Raw genomic sequence first — 23987 nt, 5'->3', positions numbered from 1 at the left:
CACTGGGAAAGTTTCGGGGGTTATCGGTATTGTACACGGACCACCGGAAGGGACCCGGGGGTCCATCGGGTGGGGCCACCTGTCCCGGAGGGCCCCATGGGCTGAAGTGGGAGGGGAACCAGCCCCTGGTGGGCTGGGGCGCCCCCCTTGGGCCTCCCCCTGCGCCTAGGGTTGGAAACCCTAGGGGTGGGGGCGCCCCACTTGGCTTGGGGGGCAGGCCACCCCCCTTGGCCGCCGCCCCCCCCCCCTCAGATGGGATCTCCAGGGGGCCGGCGCCCCCCAGGACCCCTATATATAGTGGGGGGAAGGGAGGGCAGCAGTACCCTAGCCCCTGGCGCCTCCCTCTCCCTCCCGTGACAGCTCTCCCTCCCGCTTGCGCTTGGCGAAGCCCTGCCGGGATCCCCGCTACTTCCACCACCACGCCGTCGTGCTGCTGGATCTCCATCAACCTCTCCTTCCCCCTTGCTGGATCAAGAAGGAGAAGACGTCGCTGCTCCGTACGTGTGTTGAACGCGGAGGTGCCGTCCGTTCGGCGTTCGGTCATCGGTGATTTGGATAACGACGAGTACGACTCCATCAACCCCATTCACTTGAACGCTTCCGCTCGCGATCTACAAGGGTATGTAGATGCACTCCTTCCCTCTCGTTGCTAGTACACTCCATAGATGGATCTTGGTGATGCGTAGAAAATTTTAAAAATTCTGCAACGATCCCCAACAGTGGCATCATGAGCCAGGCCTATGCGTAGTTACTATGCACGAGTAGAACACAAAGCAGTTGTGGGCGTAGATGTTGTCAATTTTTCTTGCCACTACTAGTCTTATCTTGTTTCGGCGGTATTGTGGGATGAAGCGGCCCGGACCGACCTTACACGTACGCTTACGTGAGACAGGTTCCACCGACTGACATGCACTAGTTGCATAAGGTGGCTAGCGGGTGTCTGTCTCTCCCACTTTAGTCGGAACGGATTAGATGAAAAGGGTCCTTATGAAGGGTAAATAGAAATTGGCATATCACGTTGTGGTTTTACGTAGGTAAGAAACGTTCTTGCTAGAAACTAGAAGCCACGTAAAAACTTGCAACAACAATTAGAGGACGTCTAACTTGTTTTTGCAGCATATGCCTTGTGGTGTGATATGGCCAAAAGGATGTGATGAATGAGATATATGTGATGTATGAGATTGATCATGTTCTTGTAATAGGAATCACGACTTGCATGTCGATGAGTATGACAACCGGCAGGAGCCATAGGAGTTGTCTTTATTTTTTGTATGACCTGCGTGTCATTGAATAACGCCATGTAAATTACTTTACTTTATTGCTAAACACGTTAGCCATAGAAGTAGAAGTAATCGTTGGCGTGACAACTTCATGAAGACACGATGATGGAGATCATGGTGTCATGCCGGTGACGAAGATGATCATGGCGCCCCGAAGATGGAGATCAAAGGAGCAAAATGATATTGGCCATATCATGTCACTATTTGATTGCATGTGATGTTTATCATGTTTTACATCTTATTTGCTTAGAACGACGGTAGTAAGTAAGATGATCCCTTATAATAATTTCAAGAAAGTGTCCCCCCTAACTGTGCACCGTTGCGAAGGTTCGTTGTTTCGAAGCACCACGTGATGATCGGGTGTGATAGATTCTAACGTTCGCATACAACGGGTGTTGACGAGCCTAGCATGTACAGACATGGCCTCGGAACACACGCAATACACTTAGGTTGACTTGACGAGCCTAGCATGTACAGACATGGCCTCGGAACATGGAAGACCGAAAGGTCGAGCATGAGTCGTATAGAAGATACGATCAACATGAAGATGTTCACCGATCTTGACTAGTCCGTCTCACGTGATGATCGGACACGGCCTAGTTAACTCGGATCATGTTTCACTTAGATGACTAGAGGGATGTCTATCTGAGTGGGAGTTCATTGAATAATTTGATTAGATGAACTTAATTATCATGAACTTAGTCTAAAATCTTTACAATATGTCTTGTAGATCAAATGGCCCACGTTGCCCTCAACTTCAACGCGTTCCTAGAGAAAACCAAGATGAAAGATGATGGCAGCAACTATACGGACTGGGTCCGGAACCTGAGGATCATCCTCATAGCATCCAAGAAAGATTATGTCCTAGAAGCACCGCTAGGTGAAGCACCCATGCCAGAGAACCAAGACGTTATGAACGCTTGGCAATCACGTGCTGATGATTACTCCCTCGTTCAGTGCGGCATGCTTTACAGCTTAGAATCGGGGCTCCAAAAGCGTTTTGAGAAACACGGAGCATATGAGATGTTCGAAGAGCTGAAAATGGTTTTCCAAGCTCATGCCCGAGTCGAGAGATATGAAGTCTCCGACAAGTTCTTCAGTTGTAAAATGGAGGAAAATAGTTCTGTCAGTGAGTACATACTCAAAATGTCTGGGTTACACAACCGCTTGTCTCAGCTGGGAGTTAATCTCCTGGATGACGCGGTCATTGACAGAATCCTTCAGTCGCTTCCACCAAGCTACAAGAGCTTTGTGATGAACTTCAATATGCAGGGGATGGAAAAGACCATTCCTGAGGTATATTCAATGCTGAAATCAGCGGAGGTGGAGATCAAAAAGAAACATCAAGTGTTGATGGTGAATAAAACCACTAAGTTCAAGAAAGGCAAGGGTAAGAAGAACTTCAAGAAGGACGGCAAGGGAGTTGCCGCGCCCGGTAAGCCAGTTGCCGGGAAGAAGTCAAAGAATGGACCCAAGCCTGAGACTGAGTGCTTTTATTGCAAGGGAAGTGGTCACTGGAAGCGGAACTGCCCCAAATACTTAGCGGACAAGAAGGCAGGCAACACCAAAGGTATATGCGATATACATGTAATTGATGTGTACCTTACCAGTACTCGTAGTAGCTCCTGGGTATTTGATACCGGTGCAGTTGCTCATATTTGTAACTCAAAACAGGAGCTGCGGAATAAGCGGAGACTGGCGAAGGACGAGGTGACGATGCGCGTCGGGAATGGTTCCAAGGTCGATGTGATCGCCGTCGGCACGCTGCCTCTACATTTACCTACGGGATTAGTTTTAAACCTCAATAATTGTTATTTAGTGCCAGCTTTGAGCATAAACATTGTATCAGGATCTCGTTTAATTCGAGATGGCTACTCATTTAAATCCGAGAATAATGGTTGTTCTATTTATATGAGAGATATGTTTTATGGTCATGCCCCGTTGGTCAATGGTTTATTCTTAATAAATCTCGAACGTGATGTGACACATATTCATAGTGTGAATACCAAAAGATGTAAAGTTGATAACGATAGTCCCACACACTTGTGGCACTGCCGCCTTGGTCACATTGGTGTCAAACGCATGAAGAAGCTCCATGCAGATGGACTTTTGGAGTCTCTTGATTACGAATCATTTGACACGTGCGAACCATGCCTCATGGGTAAGATGACCAAGACTCCGTTCTCCGGAACAATGGAGCGAGCAACCAACTTATTGGAAATCATACATACTGATGTGTGCGGTCCAATGAGTGTTGAGGCTCGCGGTGGCTATCGTTATGTTCTCACTCTCACTGATGACTTAAGTAGATATGGGTATGTCTACCTAATGAAACACAAGTCTGAAACCTTTGAAAAGTTCAAGGAATTTCAGAGTGAGGTTGAGAATCAACGTGACAGAAAAATAAAGTTCCTACGATCAGATCGCGGAGGAGAATATTTAAGTCGCGAATTTGGTACGCACTTAAGGAAATGTGGAATCGTTTCACAACTCACGCCGCCTGGAACACCTCAGCGAAATGGTGTGTCCGAACGTCGTAATCGCACTCTATTGGATATGGTGCGATCTATGATGTCTCTTACCGATCTACCGCTCTCATTTTGGGGCTATGCTTTAGAGACTGCCGCATTCACTTTAAATAGGGCTCCGTCGAAATCCGTTGAGACGACACCGTATGAATTATGGTTTGGGAAGAAACCTAAGCTGTCGTTTCTAAAAGTTTGGGGATGCGATGCTTATGTCAAGAAACTTCAACCTGAAAAGCTCGAACCCAAGTCGGAAAAACGCGTCTTCATAGGATACCCTAAGGAAACCATTGGGTATATCTTCTACCTCAGATCCGAAGGCAAAATCTTTGTTGCCAAGAACGGGTCCTTTCTGGAGAAAGAATTTCTCTCGAAAGAAGTGAGTGGGAGGAAAGTGGAACTTGATGAGGTGATAGTCACCCCTTCCGAACCGGAGAGTAGCGCAGCGCGGGAAGATGTTCCTGTGGTGCCTACACCGACTGGGGAGGAAGTTAATGATGATGATCATGAAGCTTCGGATCAAGTTACTGCTGAACTTCGTAGGTCCACAAGGACACGTTCCGCACCAGAGTGGTACGGCAACCCTGTCCTGGAAATCATGTTGTTAGACAACGGTGAACCTTCGAACTATGAAGAAGCGATGGCGGGCCCGGATTCCAACAAATGGCTTGAAGCCATGCAATCCGAGATAGGATCCATGTATGAAAACGAAGTATGGACTTTGACTGACTTGCCCGATGATCGGAGAGCCATAGAAAATAAATGGATCTTTAAGAAGAAGACAGACGCGGATGGTAATGTGACCATCTATAAGGCTCGACTTGTCGCTAAGGGTTATCGACAAGTTCAAGGGGTTGACTACGATGAGACTTTCTCACCCGTAGCGAAGCTGAAGTCCGTCCGAATCATGTTAGAAATTGCCGCATTCTATGATTATGAGATATGGCAAATGGACGTCAAAACGGCATTCCTTAACGGCTTTCTTAAGGAAGAATTGTATATGATGCAGCCGGAAGGTTTTGTCGATCCTAAGAATGCTAACAAGGTATGCAAGCTCCAGCGCTCCATCTATGGGCTGGTGCAAGCATCTCGGAGTTGGAACATTCGATTTGATGAGATGATCAAAGCGTTTGGGTTTACACAGACTTATGGAGAAGCCTGTGTTTACAAGAAAGTGAGTGGGAGCTCTGTAGCATTTCTCTTATTATATGTGGATGACATACTATTGATGGGAAATGATATAGAATTCTTGGAAAGTATAAAGGCCTACTTGAATAAGTGTTTTTCAATGAAGGACCTTGGAGAAGCTGCTTATATATTAGGCATCAAGATCTATAGAGATAGATCAAGACGCCTCATTGGTCTTTCACAGAGTACGTACCTTGACAAGATAGTGAAGAAGTTCAATATGGATCAGTCCAAGAAGGGGTTCTTGCCTGTATTGCAAGGTGTGCAATTGAGCACGGCTCAATGCCCGACCACGGCGGAAGATAGAGAAAAGATGAGTGTCATCCCCTATGCCTCGGCCATAGGGTCTATTATGTATGCCATGCTGTGTACCAGACCTGATGTAAACCTTGCCGTAAGTTTGGTAGGAAGGTACCAAAGTAATCCCGGCATGGAACACTGGACAGCGGTCAAGAATATCCTGAAGTACCTGAAGAGGACTAAGGATATGTTTCTCGTTTATGGAGGTGACGAAGAGCTCGTCGTAAAGGGTTACGTCGACGCTAGCTTTGACACAGATCTGGATGACTCTAAGTCACAAACCGGATACGTGTATATTTTGAATGGAGGGGCAGTAAGCTGGTGCAGTTGCAAGCAAAGCGTCGTGGCGGGATCTACATGTGAAGCGGAGTACATGGCGGCCTCAGAGGCAGCACAGGAAGCAGTCTGGATAAAGGAGTTCATTACCGACCTAGGGGTGATTCCCAATGCGTCGGGCCCGATGACTCTCTTGTGTGACAACACTGGAGCTATTGCCCTTGCCAAGGAGCCCAGGTTTCACAGGAAGACCAGGCATATCAAGCGTCGCTTCAACTCCATTCGTGAAAGTGTTCAAAATGGAGACATAGATATTTGTAAAGTACATACGGACCTGAATGTAGCAGATCCGTTGACTAAACCTCTCCCTAGAGCAAAACATGATCAACACCAGAACTCTATGGGTGTTCGATTCATCACAATGTAACTGGATTATTGACTCTAGTGCAAGTGGGAGACTGTTGGAAATATGCCCTAGAGGCAATAATAAAATGGTTATTATTATATTTCCTTGTTCGTGATAATTGTCTATTGTTCATGCTATAATTGTGTTATCCGGAAATCCTAATACATGTGTGAATACATAGACCACAACATGTCCCTAGTAAGCCTCTAGTTGACTAGCTCGTTGATCAACAGATAGTCATGGTTTCCTGACTATGGACATTGGATGTCATTGATAACGGGATCACATCATTAGGAGAATGATGTGATGGACAAGACCCAATCCTAAGCATAGCACAAAGATCGTGTAGTTCGTTTGCTAGAGCTTTTCCAATGTCAAGTATCATTTCCTTAGACCATGAGATCGTGCAACTCCCGGATACCGTAGGAGTGTTTTGGGTGTACCAAACGTCACAACGTAACTGGGTGACTATAAAGGTGCACTACGGGTATCTCCGAAAGTGTCTGTTGAGTTGGCACGGATCGAGACTGGGATTTGTCACTCCGTATGACGGAGAGGTATCTCTGGGCCCACTCGGTAATGCATCATCATAATGAGCTCAATGTGACTAAGGAGTTAGCCACGGGATCATGCATTACGGTACGAGTAAAGTGACTTGCCGGTAACGAGATTGAACAAGGTATTGGGATACCGACGATCGAATCTCGGGCAAGTAACGTACCGATTGACAAAGGGAACTATATACGGGATTGATTGAATCCTCGACATCGTGGTTCATCCAATGATATCATCGTGGAACGTGTGGGAGCCAACATGGGTATCCAGATCCCGCTGTTGATTATTGACCGGAGAGCCGTCTCGGTCATGTCTGCATGTCTCCCGAACCCGTAGGGTCTACACACTTAAGGTTCGGTGACGCTAGGGTTGTAGAGATATTAGTATGCGGAAACCCGAAAGTTGTTCGGAGTCCCGGATGAGATCCCGGACATCACGAGGAGTTCCGGAATGGTCCGGAGGTGAAGAATTATATATAGGAAGTCCAGTTTCAGCCACCGGGAAAGTTTCGGGGGTTATCGGTATTGTACCGGGACCACCGGAAGGGTCCCGGGGGTCCACCGGGTGGGGCCACCTGTCCCGGAGGGCCCCATGGGCTGAAGTGGGAGGGGAACCAGCCCCTAGTGGGCTGGGGCGCCCCCCTTGGGCCTCCCCCTACGCCTAGGGTTGGAAACCCTAGGGGTGGGGGGCGCCCCACTTGGCTTGGGGGGCAAGCCACCCCCCCTCCCTCAGATGGGATCTCCAGGGGGCCGGCGCCCCCCCTAGGACCCCTATATATAGTGGGGGGAAGGGAGGGCAGCAGTACCCTAGCCCCTGGCGCCTCCCTCTCCCTCCCGTGACACCTCTCCCTCCCGCTTGCGCTTGGCGAAGCCCTGCCGGGATCCCCGCTACTTCCACCACCACGCCGTCGTGCTGCTGGATCTCCATCAACCTCTCCTTCCCCTTTGCTGGATCAAGAAGGAGGAGACGTCGCTGCTCCGTACATGTGTTGAACGCGGAGGTGCCGTCCGTTCGGCGCTCGGTCATCGGTGATTTGGATCACGACGAGTACGACTCCATCAACCCCGTTCACTTGAACACTTCCGCTCGCGATCTACAAGGGTATGTAGATGCACTCCTTCCCTCTCGTTGCTAGTACACTCCATAGATGGATCTTGGTGATGCGTAGAAAATTTTAAAAATTCTGCAACGATCCCCAACAGTATGGAGCTATGTCGCTGCTTTCTCTCAATTTGTCCTCTATTACGCATTCTATGCAATACGAACAGAATAAAGGACATCATATCTTCATCATCCTCACTTCTCCTCTTCCTAATTCGATCGATAATCTCGGAGTTCATCTCGGCACTAAAACTAGAATAAACAAGCAACAAATAAGAACTACATTTCATGGTTTACTTGACTTGCAGCAAATTATTAATAAGACATACACACATAATAAGACTACAAGAGCTATCAAGTAGGATATAGTACTTCGGTTAAGACTTTAGAAACAAGGTCTGAATTTCATATCATGACAGAATAATAAGACTACAAGAGCTACCAAGTAGGATATAGTACTTCGGTTAAGACATGATAGAAACATGGTCAAGAGGCCAAAAAGCTGGTGTATATTACCGAAGTTAGGTGTGACAACTGGATCCCAAGATGGAGGCAACTCGTCCACCCCAACAAGAATCCAAGCAGCAGGCCTCTGTCAAAATAAGAACATAACAGCAGCATGTAAGATGACACACAATCATTCATATATACTATAGAAACAAACATCCATACTACATTGTTCCACCAACACTCACGGAGAATTAACCAAAAGTTACATCTTACTGGGGAAAAGGCCAGCTCTTCGGTCGGGGTTAAGGAGGCTGATGGTGGTGGAGCGTGGAAGAGGCTGCAAGGTCCATGGAGGGACAACAAGTTAGGAAGGTCCATTACATAGATTCAGTTCAATGTAAACTACAGCCAGAGGACTATTTGCTTCACCAAAAGTGCACATAAATCAGACTTGTAACTTGTAGTCAATAAATAGGGAGGCAAGCAAGTAGTCCAGATCCCTGCTGTTGTTTAGGAAGCAACTGACGGTAAGAAATGAACAGCAGCTCTAGAACTTAAATCAAGAGCTAGACTAGAATTAAATCAAGACCTATGTCAACGGTATTCAACGAAATCTTCAAAGGTTAAAACAACTGACGTCTTCAGAACTGAAACTTCCTAGAATACATTTGGACTTTCAGGGTGCTGATTAGTTTTAAGCTGCCAATGATATGTTTTTCAAACTGTTGAACAGCAACATGCTTTATGCATCACACAAAGTTAGTCAAGACATGCATGCTGACTAGCTACTGTATTTTCTTATGTACACCACTGACTTCTACACGTTCACAGACCAGAACAAGAGAGCACTTCCACCGAGCAATTACAATCAGCACACAGGAGCACTTGCTTCTGCACCTAATGCAACTACAAGAACCCATCTGAGTGATTCAGAAATCTGAAACAGTGCATTACAACGAACGCTTAGTGTGAAGCAAATCATCACTCAGTGTTCTTACAACCAACGAGTGTCAAGGCATTGCTAATTGCTCTTATTCCTTAGCACCTCGTTTATATGATAGCACCAATTGTCAGCGACAAAATAGGCAATTAAAACAGAACTGCAGAACATTGGGTTCTGCACAAACTGATGCAGTAGAAACCTATGCGAGGGCCATGAATTTTAAGCACAATCACATAGCTGATATGAATTCAAACACCTAGCATTAATTTAAAGCATAGTGGAAATCGGTAAAATAGAACCAACAACACAAGTTCTTTTTTAAATCTTCATTTGCCAAAAGAATCACCAGACATAATACAGTTCTTGCAGCCAACGAACCAACAAAGCATTGAAACCGATTCGGTAGTTCACATCAAGCATTACCACTACTACTTGCAGATAACCAGAGTCGACAGTGAACCACTAAACCAACAGTAACCTGCTACTAGATACAGGGGACACAATCTAAGAGGAGGCGAACTTGGTGATGGCTTTGGTGCCCTCGGAGACGTCGTGCTTCGCGAGCTCGCCGGGGAGGATGAGGCGGCAACCATGGCCGGGCGGATGGAAGAAACCTAGACGACGAGGAGAAAGGAGGGGAGGCGAGGCGAGGGCTTACTACCGAGGAGAAGGCCAGTATGGCGGAGGAGGTACGCCGGCGTAGAGGCGTCGTTCGACGGCGTGTTGAGGAGGAGTTGGGCAGCGGCGGCGCAGTGTCGTTCCTCCCAAATCCGCGAGGCCCCCCTCGAGGTTATGAACCGCGTGGAAAGGAGGGTGTAGGAGGGGGTTGGGCCGTCGAAACCCCGCGTACCAAATGGGCCCTCGCGGTTTTGCGGGGTTTCTGGGCCACGCGAGGAAATTCCCATCAAAACCCCCTCGATCCTCTCCTACCAAACGAAGCCTCATTGATTTTTATGCAGGTGATTGATGCAAAATTTGAAGCTTAACAAGAGGAGATAATATGTTGGCGGGAAAAACATTCCGAAGGCAAGAAGGTCTCTAAAGCAGCACCGAAGAAGACTGCGGCCAAATCTCACAAGGTACAGAGTGATGACGAGGATCAAGTGCTCAAACTAAAAGACCGTTGTCTGGTTGCTTATATTCCTGACTCCTCTCCAGAACATAGTGGTGATGCCCATGTACAAATCTTGTGCTTGTGCTCATGAAATATTACATCTCTTACAAAAGTTTAAGCTTTATTATGGTGTGACCACTTGTGCAGCCATGGAAGCTGAGACTACACAAGGAGAATAGAGCAGAAAGAAGAGGAACAAGCCAAGCAAAAGAGACAACAACTCTAGTGCTCCTCCTCGTTAGAAGGTGCAAAAGATGGAGGCCGCCCACTTCAACAAGAACAGCTCGGTTTTACAGAGAGTTGCGAGCGCTTCTACAGGAACAGAAGATGCCGATGCCCCTTCTTCCAGTCCACATCAATTCCAGATGCTGGCGTGGCTGGTGGCGAGTGGTGAGAAAGGCTACCTGGGGCTGGGGTGGCAACTTGTAAACAAACTGCTACATTGAACCTTATGTATAACTACAAGTAGCACCCCCATGGAACACGGCGTCGCTCAATGATAACTCTTTCACCTTCCTACATGAAAAAAACTTACAAACAAAGAGGACACCTTCCAAGTGCTCTGAAGCAATGCTGTGTTCAAAAATAAAGTTTTATGACAAAATAATGTATATTTTCATCCAAGTACTGATGCACAGCCTGATGGTGTTCTGCCAGCACCATTTTCTATTTAAACAAGGCTCAGTCAATTAGCATCAAAGGGAGTGACAATGTAATCATTCAAAGTGTTTCACCATCAGAAATAAATGTCTAGGCATTAAAGGGGAAAAAAGATCTCAGACATTATAGCATTGGACGGCAAGGCGGTCATTTACTAGGTCTTTGCAGTAAGATGCATATACTTAACCCAACTGCAAATTGTAAGCTCCATGATAATCACATATCACGTCTTTTACAACATGATCATAGCATTTCTATCATTTTTCCCTTAAACACCACATGAATAATCTCATTGAAATCAGACAAGTTACCACAATACTGAACCACCATAACTTCCAGAATTAAAAGGATGCAGACATCATCAGTAAAAGAAAATGAGAACCGAACTCAAGCAGACATGCCAAGCCCACTGCTCCATGGTATGAACAATCGACTGCTGACCCACTTCTCATGAAGGCACCAACAATCTCATATTGATATCACATAAGCAATGATTGTAACTCTGCATATAGTGGCACATATGGCAGATACGGCGGACCACCATCTTCAAGTTTGGATGTCACTTTTACTTCCCGACTATTCATATTGTAGCACATGACTTCCGTAGCCCGTCCCGCGGTAAAGAAGATCAAGTCACACTCCGGATGAACTCCAATCACACGGTAACCATTAAAATGTATCCCTCCAGATAAGTATTTAGTTTTAGTGGTGTGCTTCAACATCCAATCTTTGGTTTCATAGTCCTTGACAACATTAACAACTAGTCGAAGCACAAGACCATCTTCACTCTGGAAACTGGAATAATGCAAACAGCCCTGTGACTGCTGCAAAATACCATTAGGCACATAACTAGGGATGCAGAAGGTCGTCGATGTTTTCCCCTCCGTGTCCACAGCAGCTACACAAATGGGTGATGGCCTAGAGCCATAGGCGATAAAATGCAAGCATCCCTTAAGGAAGACAGTAGACTGATACTGACCACCAAGATGTCCAATACTCTCATTCAATCCCCTTTCCTTACGAACCCATCTCCTAGTTTCCGACGAATACACATCCACTGCTGCGATGGTGTACGACACACGGCGGACATAATCCATCAACACAAACACATAGAAGTGGGAAGACACGGCCGGATCGAAACCCAGACGTACAATGCTCACCTTCCTGGCCTCGGCCTGGCTGGGTTCTGGCAGCATGACCCATTCCTCCCTCGCGGGATTGCACACGATGTAAGGGCACTCGTCACCCCCGACGGAGTGCCAGCGGCAGAGAAGGAGGCCGCCGCAGCAGTCCAGCAGATCGACTTGCCGGTGGCTGAGCAGGAAGGCGAAAGAGGTGTCTATCGCAGGGCAGCTTCTCCCCGAGACATTGGCGAAGTGGAGTGCTGATTTTGGGAGGCGCTCAACGTCGGTGCCGGTGTAAAAGAAGCCGGCCAGGGTTTGTGGGAGCTTTTTGCTGTGGTCCGGGTGGTGAATGAGGCTCAGCCAGTGGTTGGAGACGCACTTGAAGCGGTAGAGCGACTTGGCCGGGACATGCGAGAGGATCTCCACGATGAGGTCTTCGGTGAGCCTCTCGGCCGCCGTCCCGCAGGGGGCAGAAGAGGAAGACCTGCACAAACACAGATGGAGGAGAGGTGAGGGGCTGGGATCCCCGATTCCTGAATGAGGAGGAAAGATGTGGATCCAGCTGCTTCGCGTACCTGATGCGAACCGAAGTGCGGCCTTCCTCCCACGGGGTTGAGCGATCAGCTGGGGCGGACATGCCGGAGCAAGAAATCGGCGGTGGCGGCGCCGTCGAGCAAGGCGGACGGGAGGAAACCTACGGCTACGGGTCTGAGGCTTTACTTCTCCTGCACTAGAAAATGAATGGGCCCTCGGTGCGAAGTAAATGGGCTAAACTGTGTTGCATCTTCAGGCACTGGGCTGTAGCCTGTACATGCGTTAGTAACAGTGCAATGTTTTGTACCCCTAAAAAAACAGTGCATTGTTTTGTTTTTCACATCAGTTTTTTTAACACAACACAGGCGTAGACCTTCATACTTTTTTTTTGCGGGTGGCGTAGACCCTCGTACAGACACACATACACTCACCTCTATGAACACATGCACGCACGCACACCTTACCTCTATGAGCACCTCCGATGGACTGAGTCGGCAAATCATCCTGAGATTGGTGAAGTCGCCACAGACGTCTCCGTAGTCGATGGGAACGTCTCCTTCCACTTAACGCAAATTGCCGGAAGGGCTGAAATAAATCCAGAAAAATGCAAGCATCAATTTTAAGTATAAAAATAAAACTATGATGGATTGGGAATACCACTGTTCTGCTAACCATATGCTTTTTTACATGTTATTGGATTAATGAATGCAAAGTTCGCACCATGATCCCTGAGTGAGGAGGAAAGCCGAGGATCCAGCTGCTTCGCGTACCTGATGCGAACCGAGGGGCGGCCTTCCTCCCACGGAGGAGAGCGATCAGCTCAGCCCGACATGCCAGAGCAAGAAATCAGCGGCGGCGCCGTCGAGCGAGGCGGACGGGAGGAAACTTATGGCTACGGGTATGAGATTTTCCTCTTTTTTTTAGAACTCTTTGAGTTTCTTTTAGAATTTTTTGAGGTAGGTATGAGATTTTCCTGCTCCTGCACAGCTGCACTAGTAAATGAATGGGCCGTCGGTACAACGGCACTGAGCTGTGAACTGTTTTATCCCTAAAAAAAAGCTGTGAACTGTTTTTTTTTCACATACCAAGCCCATGCTGATTGCAACTAGAAACCCATTCTCTCTTTGTGGATTTGAATATGAAATTATGTTACATTTTCAGTTCTTAAAGAGTTCTTCAAAAACTTCTAAAAAAAGAGTTCTTCAAAAACTTCTCAAAAAAAAAGAGTTCTTCAAACTAAGGATAGAATTCTATTTTTCTCGAAACAGGCTTTCGTCCAACTTTATAAATAAAGCAACAACCACACGAAGTACATGTCCGAACGATACAATATGATGGCGTAGCCCTCTTACAAAGCCGATCCCAGGATAAATGGGAGACATAGACCGCTAGGGACTATGAGACCGAAAGATAATACACGAAGATCTAAGAACCCCGCCACACAACACCCTAGAACACCTAAGCTCCACGACAACGCCCTTAGGAGGGGGAACGGCGCCAGGCGTTGCCGCTGTCGAGTCTAACGAACAAGGGTTTTCACCCGGAACCCAGGCACGAAGCGAAGCACCATGACAACGTCTTCAAGAAGGTAACAGCACCCACGAGCGTCGACGTTGTCGGCGACAAAGCACAGAGCTTTCGCTCGGTAGCTCCCCATGCCACCATGAGGTCTTCAAGAGCGGCGTGGCGAGTCCAGATCCCCAGTTCCAGATTGGGACGCCACCACTGCCGAAGACAAATGGTCTGGCTGAGCCACCCGCCGCTACACCTCTTGCCGCCCACACGACCAAGAGGTATAGCCACCACCACCGCCATGGTGCCCGCGGAAAGGCCAACCAAGCGGACCACCTTCCAGGGCCGCCGCCCCGGCTTACAAGCCACGAGACCCCCGCCCGCCGCCCGCTTCACAGTGCACCAACCGCGGAAGGAGAAGCCCGGCATCAGCCACCGAGTCAGGGTCAGCGCCACCATCGTCGGGGTGCCCATGTCTACATTCCCACCAACCCCGATGGACCGAGGGGACAATGACTCAGTGGCTGCCGACGGCCATCGTTGAGTAACCAGCTCTGACGACGCCAAGTCCGTGGCTGGAGGCACCGATCCAACCGTCAGCACACGGAAGCCCCGACACCACTACCGCGGACGTCCACCAACGCTATAACGTGAGGACGCCTCTCCAACCGGGCCGCAAGCACCCACCTTGGTATAGCCAGAGGCAACCCAAGCACGCGCAGGGAGCAATAAACTCCGGGCAAGAGGACCAGGTCAAACTCTTGCCCGACGGCTCATCCACGGTGCCCGCCTACTGCCAGCACACGCACACAGTGAAGGTGGTCATACCAGCACTAAAGGATAGAATTCTATGGCAGAAGAAAGGTATACGTGTTGTTTAGTTTTCCTCTATGATGGTGATGTTCATGTGCAAGCTGCCACATCAACTAATTTATGTTGTGCAGGCAGTAATGCTTCAAAATACAGGGAAAGAGTTGTTGAAGCTTAAGAACAAAGTGAGGTTTATTCATCGAACTAGTCAACATGAAGAGAGCAAAGCTAATCCTGGAGCTTAAGCGGAAGGGGTATGGACCTCCACCGAAGAGAAACATTACAGCCGAGCAAGTTGCTCTAGGAGGAGCTACAGAATTGGAAGAAGCAGCTGTAGGAGTTCATGCGTCGATTATGAGTATCTTCTCACAACGGCATTTAGTACATTAATTTAATCCACAGAAGAAGATACAGGAGGCTCATCGCACAACAGAAGAAATTAGAGGACGAAGCTGAACGTCTGAGGAAAGCAACTCCGGAAACTCTGTGGTTGAGAGACCTTTATGCCCTTGAAAAGGGACTGGGCGTAATTAGGCAGCGTCTCTCTCTCTCTAATATTTTGCTCCATGTTATGTGTTTCACTTCTCACTCATTGATTTTGGTGCAGGTGATTGATGCAAAATTTGAAGCTAAAGGCGAGGAGATGAGATGTTGGCGGGAAAAACACCTCCAAGGCGGGAAGGCGTGTGAAGCAGCACCCATGAAGACTGCAGGCAAAAGTCACAAGGTACAGAGCAATTTGCAATAAGTGGTACAGGTCTTTGCTGCTTTGACAAGTCAGTTTTTAACATCTTCATAGGCAAGTGCACCGGCAGCATTGAGAGATGATGAGGACAAAGTGCTTGAACTAAAAGATCGTTGTCCAGTTTCTTATAGTCCTGACTACTCTCCAGATCATAGTGGTAGGGATGCAAGGTCCCGCTCGGTATACAAATTAGAAAAGGTTAGTTCTAGCTAGGCAGTGGTGCTGTTAGGCAAAGTTGTACTAATTCAGCACCTTGGCAGGTCTATGTGGGACGCCACTCTGCACCCCTACATAGTTGTAATGCCCATATACAATCTTTGTGTTTGTGCTCATGAAATATTCTATCTCTTGCAATTTATGGCGTGACCAACTTGTGCAGCCATGGAAGTTGACACTACAGAAGGACAACGGAAAGGAAAGAAGAGGAGGAACGAGCCAAGCAAAAGAGACAGCAACTCCAGTGCTCCTCCCGAGAAGAAGGTCAGGGCCTCCCTCTTCAACAATAAGAGCGGCTCAGTTTTGCAGAGAGTTGCGAGCACTTCAACACTAACAGAAGATGCCGACGCTCCTCCTATCGGCACCTCTGCTCAGCCAGTTGCACCGAGGATAACAATCTACATCGATTCCGGCCGCTGGAGTGGCTGGTGGCGAGCGATGGCACAGGCTATCGCTATCTGGGGTGACAAACTATAAACCAACTGCTACAATTAGCATCACCATGGAGAGGGAACAACATCGCTTAATTCAAACTCTTTTACCTATCTACCTGAAAAAACCTACAAGAAAAAGTGGACGTCTTCCAAGTTCTCTGAAGCAAATGTTGTGTTCAAAAAGCAAACTTTATGACAAAAGAATGGATAATTTTGTCCAAGCACTGATGCACGCCTTGATGGTGTTCTGCCAGCACCAATTCCTATTTAGTCAAGCCACAGTTAATTAGCATCAAAGTGAGTGCCAATGTAATCACCAACATGTTTCACCATCAGAAAGCAAATGTCTAGTATTAAAGAAAAAATGATCGTACGCATTATATCATTAGCAGGCAAAGCAGTCATTTACTTGCTCTCTGTTAATAAGATGCATATACTTACCCCAACTACAAATTGACAATATCATCAGTTTAAGCACCATGATAATCATTTATCGTGTCCTTTACAACATGGCCATAGTATCTTTCCCTTCAAACAGTACATGAACTAATCTCAGAGAAAACAGATAAGTTGCCAAAGTACTAAATCACCATAGCTCCAAACAATAAAGCATATACACACTTCTTATGAAGTAAAGAAAATGAGAACCAAACTCAAGAAGACATGCAAAGCCCACTGTACCACAGTACGAACAATTTCACTTCTTATGAAGGCACCACCGGTCTCATATATATGTCATTTGTCCAATGATTGTAACTCTGCATACAGAGGCACATATGGCAGATTGCTATTCAAGATTGGAGATCACTTTTACTTCCTGACTATTCATATTGTAGCACATGAATTTGGTAGTTTGTCCGGCGGCGAAGAAGATCAAGTCACACTCCGGATGAATTGCAATCACACAGTGACCATTAAGATGTATCCCTCCAGATATGTACTATGAAGTTCCAATGGTATGCTTCAATATCCACTCTTTGTTTTCATAGTCCTTGAGAACATTAACAACTAGTCGAAGCACAACATCATCTTCACCCTGGAAACTGGAATAATGCAAACAGCCCTGTGACTGCTGAAAAATACCATTAGGCACATAACTAGGGATACGGAAAGTACTCGATGTTTTCCCCTCCATGCCCACAGCAGCTACACAAATGGGTGATGGTTTACAGCCATAGGCGATAAAATGCAAGCATCCCTTGAGGAAGACAGTAGACTGATTCTGACGACCAAGACGTCCAATACTCTCATTCCATCCCCTTTCCTTACAGCCATAGGCGTTTCAAATTGTAAGCCAACTGGTACATTACAGGTAATTGTAAACTCTTTAACTACCTATCTGGGATAAAACTAAAAATGACGTTTTCCAAGTCCTCTGAAGCAAATATTGTGTTCAAAAAATAAAGTTTCATGAAAGAATAGATATTTTCGCCAAGGTCCAAGCACTGATGCGAGCACCATTTCCTATTTAAATAAGCCAGACTTTATTACTGTGGCATCGAAGGGGTGATCATGTAACCATCCAAGTGTTTCACCATCAGAAATAAATGTCTAGTTAAAAAAATAAGATCACATGCACACATCATATCATTAGCAGGAAAATCGGTCATGTACTTGGTCTGTCAATAAGATGCATATACTTGCCCCAACTACAAAATGACGATATCACCAGTGTAAGCATCAAGTCTTTTACAGCATGATCATATCATTTTCTCCCTTCATCGCTACAAGAACTAACCTGGAAGAAATAAGAAACGCTGCCACAATACTGAACCACAATTCCAAACTTCAAAGGATGCAGACATCATCATTTAAAGAAAATGAGAACCAAACTTGAGCAGACATGATAAGCCCACTGCCACATAGTACGAATACTTGACTAGCGATTCACATTTCTGTGCAATGATTGTAACTCTGCATAGAATGGCACGTACGGCAGATATGGCAGTTCACCATATTCAAGATTGGAGATCACTTTGACTTGTTGACTATTCATATTATAGCACATGAATTTGGTAGCCCATCCCACGGTGAAGAAGATCAAGTCACCCTCCAAATGAATTGCGATGCAACGGTGATCAATAGGTGGCCATCCAGATATGTGTGAAGTTTCAATGCTATGCTTCAACATCCACTCTTTTTTGTCATTGTCCTCAAGAACATAAACAACAAGTCGAACCACCTCATCTCTATCTTTCTGAAAACTGGAATAGTGCAAGCAGCCCTGTGACTGCTGAAGAAAACCATGATCCAGATCACCAGGGATACGGAATCTCGTCCATATTTCCCCCTCCATGTCCACCACAACTACACAATAGGATGTCGTCATGCAGTAGGCATAAAAATGCATAGAGCCGTTGAGGAAACTGGTACAATGTTGCTGAGAACCAACAAGAAAACGATTGTCGTTCCATTTCTTTTCTTTATGAATCCATCTCCTGGTTTCGGACGAATACACATCCACTCTGGTGAGGAAACAGCCAAAGTCAGAATCATGATTCGTCAACACCAGTAACACAAAAACATGGAAGTGGGAGGATACAGCCGGATCGAAACCCAAACCTACAGTGCCCCTCATGCCTGCATTACTGGATTCGGGAAGCATGACCCACTCCTCCCTCGCGGGATTGCACATGATGTAACGGCACTCGTCACCCCTGACGGAGTGCCAGCGGCAGAGAAGGAGGCCGCCGCAGCAGTTCAGCAGATCGACTTGCCGGTGGCTGGGCAGGAAGGCGAAAGAAGTGTCTATCGCAGGGCAGCTTCTCCCTGAGACATTGGCGAGATGGTGTGCTGAGATCGGGAGGCGCTCAACGTCGTTGCTCGTGTAGAAGAAGCCGGCCAGGGTTTGTGGGAGCTTTTTGCGGTGGTCCGGGTGGTGGATGAGGCTCAGCCAGTGGTTGGAAACGCACTTGAAGCGGCAGAGCGACTTGGCCGGGACACGCGAGAGGATCTCCACGATGAGGTCGTCGGTGAGCCTCTCGGCCGCCGTCCCGCTGGGGGCAGAAGAGCAAAACCTGCACAAACACAGATGGAGGAGAGGTGAGGGCATCCCTGAATGAGGAAAGCCGAGGATCCGGCTGCTTCGCGTACCTGATGCGAACCGAAGCGCGGCCTTCCTCCCACGGGGGAGAGCGATCAGTTGAGGCGGACATGCCGGAGCAAGAAATCTGCGGCGGCGGTGGCGGCGCCGTCGAGCCAGTCGGATGGGGGGAAACCAATGACTATGGCTAGCGGGTCTGAGATTTTCCTGCTCCTGCATTAGTAAATGAATGGGCCTTCGGTGGGCTAAACTGTGTTGATCTTCAGGCCTGTGCATGCGTTAGTGACGGTACATTGTTTTGTTTTTCACATTTTCTCAAAAGAAAAAAGGTTCGTGACGGATTTTCTAAAAGGTGGATGGTTCTTTCATCATGATACTTATGTCAGGGGCTACTGGAGCTGTAATTCGTGACGGATTTGGCATTTTTGTTGCCTGTTCAGGTACTTTTATTCCATATGCTTCTGATGCGTTAATGGTGGAGTCCTTGGCAATGAAAGAAGCATTGGCTATGGTAGCATCGATGGGTATTAATCAAATTGTGGCTGAATCTGATTGTGTTGAAGTCATTCAAGCTCGTGAAGGCTCGACAACCTGTTTTTGCAAGACTGTTTTGATTTTGCTATGGAGATTGGCAATGTCGTTTTCACTCATTGCATGCGGGAAGCCAATGGCACAGCCCATGAGGCCATGACCATGAGCTAGCTAAATATTGTTACGAGAACTAGTATACTTGTAATAGGGTAGATGATCCTCCCTCTTGTATCCATCCTCTAATCTCTCGTAAACTATGTAAGTGTTTTGCTTTGATTAATAAAGCTAGCCGTGATGGCGTTCCCTCAAAAAAAGTCATCTGAAAAAACATCTCAAAGAAACCATCTATCATAACTTGACGACAAAATTATAGTTTCAATCATGAACATGAACGATAATGGATCAATACACAGAATTTTGATCACTAATAACTGCAAAGTGGTAGGTTCCTCTTACATGGTATTGGACTAACAAGCCAAAGTTCAGACCATGATCTAGCTGATTGCCTGGCGGTGGAATTTATGTTCAAATTATGGGTCATTAATTGTAATTTAACAAGTGGACTAAACATTCGGATAGCTTCTATATGAGGTGCAAAACAGGATCGAGGTTGTGACACAAGCTCTAGCTACCAACATATGCTTGGGGGGGGGGGGGGGGGGTTATGTTGGTTTTGTGATAAACTGGCCAGGATGGTGAAGAATTTCAAAATAGCATGTGATCCTTGGTTTTGTGATAAACTGACTCCTAGCCTCGCCTTATGAAGGGGGCGAGAGCAAGGGTTTACAAGTTTCCTAACCGACCTCGACCCTAACGGCGGAGCTATGTGTGTTACAGGGGGGGCTCCCTGAGGCCTTGTTTGGTACTCAGGGGACCAACCCGCTAGAGGATTCAATCCACCCAGGGATTGGGTGAGGGAGTGGGGATCACCCAATCCATGTAGGGATTAAACCCCTAGATCTCCTCAATCCCCCCGTTAACGGATCATGTTCGCTCACACCTCTCCCCGCAGGCAATTACTCCACGCCGAGTTTGCTCTGGGCCATGCTGCAGTTGAGATTTCTTCATGTTGCGCGTGATTTGTTTCCAGGGTGGGGAGACGATTGTGGGTTTCAGCCGGGGAATAGCCCACTATATTCTCCTAGAGATTAAGCTTGAGCAGGGAGTAGTAACCGTCTTAGACTCGAGACGAAAAGATCCCCAGGACTATGCGGACATGACTCAAATGCTCGAGAAGTAAGTTAAATCGATCATTATCCACCATATCAGCAACTTTGTTCATTTCCTGATATCAAGTAATTGTTTTCTTTGTCTGGCAGGGTTTGGAGAAAATTCACCAAAAAAGCTCCGGGACTGCCGAAGAAGCTGCAATTTAGACACCCGAAAGTAAGTACTATAGTAGCATGTTCCGCGCATCTCCTAGTGATTCATGCGCTAGTTTCATCAATACCATTTAGCATGCTTGCTTATCAGTTTGATTGACCTCTATTTCTTGTAAAGTGGTTGTGGCAGGAACCCGGGAATAATTACTGTGGATACTACGTTTGCGAGTCCATCCGCTACACGACCTGTGAGCAGGGCTACTCTGACGAACAATATGAATGCGTAAGCAATAATATTCACAATTTTATTTTATTACCATCATTTGTGTTGAGTTTCATTTATTCATATATATATTCTTCAAATTAGATCTTTCGGATGCGGGATGAACTCCTAGCACCAGATCGTATGCGAGCAATTCAAGAGGAATTGGCGGCATTCTTCCTTGACCATGTGATCGCTGAAAACGGAGAATACTATGTGGACCCTGTGTTCTTACAATTTAATTAGGAGATTATATTGTAAGAGATAAGTATTGTATATATGTAGCCGGTAGTGTCGGATAGATATACGAGAACTTGTTGTTCGACCAATCTCTCGGAGAAGGAGAGGTGGTCGATGTCACTTCTCTCTGTATGCATATGTTCATGACGATCTTCTGTTTCCTTCATTTGCTTACTAGCTAGCGTGTCTAGTCCTCTCCATACGTATATAGTACGTAGCGTCGACCAAGCACGGAGATAAGAGATGACACTTCTCTCTATTAATTAGCTAGCTAACACAATATATGAAACACCTAAATTAACCCCCCAAACCCCCCCCCCCTTTCAAAAAAAAAACAAAAACTCCAGCCCCTGAAATGCTGACGCGTGGATGCCTATTGGTCCCGGTTAGTGCCACCAACCGGGACCAAAGGCCCTCCTGCCTGGGCTCGCCGCACCGGCCACGTGGAGGCCCATATGTCCCGGTTCGTGTAAGAACCGGGACTAAAGGGTTAGGGCATTAGTAACGATCCTTTAGTCCCGGTTCAAAACCGGGACAAAAGGCCTTTACCAACCGGGACAATAGGCCCTTTTTCTACTAGTGCCCCCCCCCAAAAAAACATTCCTATTTTGTATTTGGCCCCCGGCCATACTCGGCTAGCTCCGCCACTGCTTGACCCTGAACCGGCCGAGGGATCCTTGACTTGCACGCTAAGATGATGATTCTCCAGAAGTCGGGCCTCCTGTCGAACAAAGGGCCCTCACTCATAGCTAGGCTTCCTGAGTCCTAAGTCCGGCCCATTAACATGGCTCTTACCCATGGACCACCGCTGGTATACCACACCGTCATCTCGGGCTCGGGCTCTAGTAGTCGTTTCTTTCAGGTGTGTTCTTCCATGGTGTGCCTTTTAGCTATGGAGTCGGAGCTGCGGTGGAGCGAGTCCCGGTGGTGATGATGACATGCTCTCGGTGGTTGTTTGCGGCAGACTCGGTCTTTGCAAGCCTTGTATTTTTTTCCCTCGTGAAGCTCATCGTCAAAGTCGGCGTTGTCGGTCATTGGTTCATGTGGATGTCGGTTGGCATGGGTTGTCGTGGGCTTTGTGCAATTGTTTGGGGTGGATGACTTCGTTGGCGGAGCTCTAAGGTGAAGACAGGGTCGCTTGTTCAATGGGGGCAACCAGTGATGACGATCATGTTAGCTACCCCTCGACGGATGTCCTTTTCTTCTCCATAGCTTTATGTTCTTCACGTTGGTGGTGTCCTGGTCGGTCAGTGGTGTCCATGTTCATGATAATAGGGGTTGGGTTATAACAGAGAACTCATACTCGCTTCTTAATTAATGAAAATGAAAATGAGAAATCTTTTGTATCGTCTCATCCAAACGAAAAAGAAAAAACCTCAGTTACAAAGAAAGCAGTGACAAGGAGCTTCTGAAAGGGGACGGGGACTTGTAACCGTGTGCGATTGCTATTGGAGACGATGGGTTTGGGCTCTGAGATGAGTAACGAGCACTGCCATCTATCCCTCGCCATCTCCGGCACTTCATCTTCAGACGGCGTTCTATCGGGCCAAAACAGCCAGCCTCCTCTCACTGGGCGGAGCCGGAGCGATCCTCTCTTGTGCCCATGGCAGAGGCAGCCCTGAGAATACCTTTGATGGTCGACAGCCTTAAACCAAGGCAGAGGAAGGTTTTGTTATGTGCGTTCAAGAGGAATTTGGTCCAAGAAGCTATGGCCTGTGTGTGTGTGCCAAACTGTTCTTGAATTTATTTGTGCATCTGGAATCATCATGTTCCTAAATTCGTGATGACCATCATTGTATAAATACAGGTGTCACAGTTTGCTCGCTATGTCTCAAAACACTCGGCATAAGACTACGACCACGGTGAGCAGAGTCCAGCGAGCACAATCATCGAGATGGCTCAAAGATTTTGTTGGGAGCAACAATAGTTTGCTTCCAGACATTCGGTAGGTTAATTAATTAGCTTTGTAACAAGCCAATGTACCCTATGATATCAACGGCTTCTCATGCTTCTTTGTCTGCTTATATTCATTTCAGGGGGGCAAATATGCGGATAAAGCACACCACTTCTACACTAGATTAGCACCTATCACCCGTTTAATTTTTCCGATGGACGACGATGCTCTTCTCAACTATCTGAATGAAGAAGGACAGTCGATTGAACCCACTTGGTAATATTATTATTATCTCTTTGAACATTCATCCTTCAAGACGATTGATTGTGTAACCTAAAATATGCAAACTTTAATTTGTTCAGGTATCTGCCGGTCATTCCCATGGTCTTGGTCAATGGAAGTAAATGCTTTGGTGTTAAACATTGTCACGTATAGATACAGGCCACCTTCGGTGCTAGGGTAGTTAGAGGAGATCTCTTTGTTTTATTTTCATGTTTATCTCTTGATGTAATCCTCTCTATC

The 23987-nt window shown here is 46.9% G+C and overlaps 2 protein-coding genes and 1 pseudogene across 2 annotated transcripts; 1 reads left to right on the top strand and 2 right to left on the bottom strand.

The window, feature by feature from the left end:
- LOC141027463 (rust resistance kinase Lr10-like) overlaps positions 1-23987 on the top strand; it is a 260444-nt pseudogene that overhangs the window by 101267 nt on the left and 135190 nt on the right.
- On the bottom strand, positions 10934-12603 carry LOC141027831 (F-box protein At5g07610-like). Its single transcript, XM_073505318.1, has 2 exons — positions 12498-12603; positions 10934-12406 (listed from the first exon to the last, which is right to left on the bottom strand). The coding sequence occupies exons 1-2, from the start codon at positions 12557-12559 to the stop codon at positions 11278-11280; spliced, it is 1191 nt and encodes a 396-aa protein (XP_073361419.1). The 5' UTR covers positions 12560-12603; the 3' UTR covers positions 10934-11277.
- On the bottom strand, positions 18597-19365 carry LOC109748707 (F-box protein At1g30790-like). The gene is made up of 3 exons (XM_020307727.4): positions 19267-19365; positions 18740-19190; positions 18597-18638 (listed from the first exon to the last, which is right to left on the bottom strand). Exons 1-3 carry the CDS (start codon positions 19326-19328, stop codon positions 18597-18599), a joined length of 555 nt encoding a protein of 184 aa, XP_020163316.1. The 5' UTR covers positions 19329-19365.

This window comes from Aegilops tauschii, chromosome 7 (genome assembly GCF_002575655.3).
Source record: "Aegilops tauschii subsp. strangulata cultivar AL8/78 chromosome 7, Aet v6.0, whole genome shotgun sequence".
Lineage (NCBI taxonomy): Eukaryota > Viridiplantae > Streptophyta > Magnoliopsida > Poales > Poaceae > Aegilops > Aegilops tauschii.
Note: the sequence above shows the minus strand (reverse complement) of the source record. Positions and strands in the feature narration are given on the sequence as shown.

Excerpts from the sequence above, each read along its gene's own strand:
- LOC141027831 (XM_073505318.1), bottom strand. The coding sequence starts at position 12,559 with ATGTCCGCCCCAGCTGATCGCTCAACCCCGTGGGAGGAAGGCCGCACT. Across the intron at positions 12,407-12,497 it reads CGCACTTCGGTTCGCATCAG|GTCTTCCTCTTCTGCCCCCT; the intron begins GTACGCGAAGCA and ends GTGTTTGTGCAG.
- LOC109748707 (XM_020307727.4), bottom strand. The coding sequence starts at position 19,328 with ATGTCCGCCTCAACTGATCGCTCTCCCCCGTGGGAGGAAGGCCGCGCT. Across the intron at positions 19,191-19,266 it reads CGCGCTTCGGTTCGCATCAG|GTTTTGCTCTTCTGCCCCCA; the intron begins GTACGCGAAGCA and ends GTGTTTGTGCAG. Across the intron at positions 18,639-18,739 it reads ATGCAGGCATGAGGGGCACT|AGTGGATGTGTATTCGTCCG; the intron begins GTAGGTTTGGGT and ends TTTCCTCACCAG.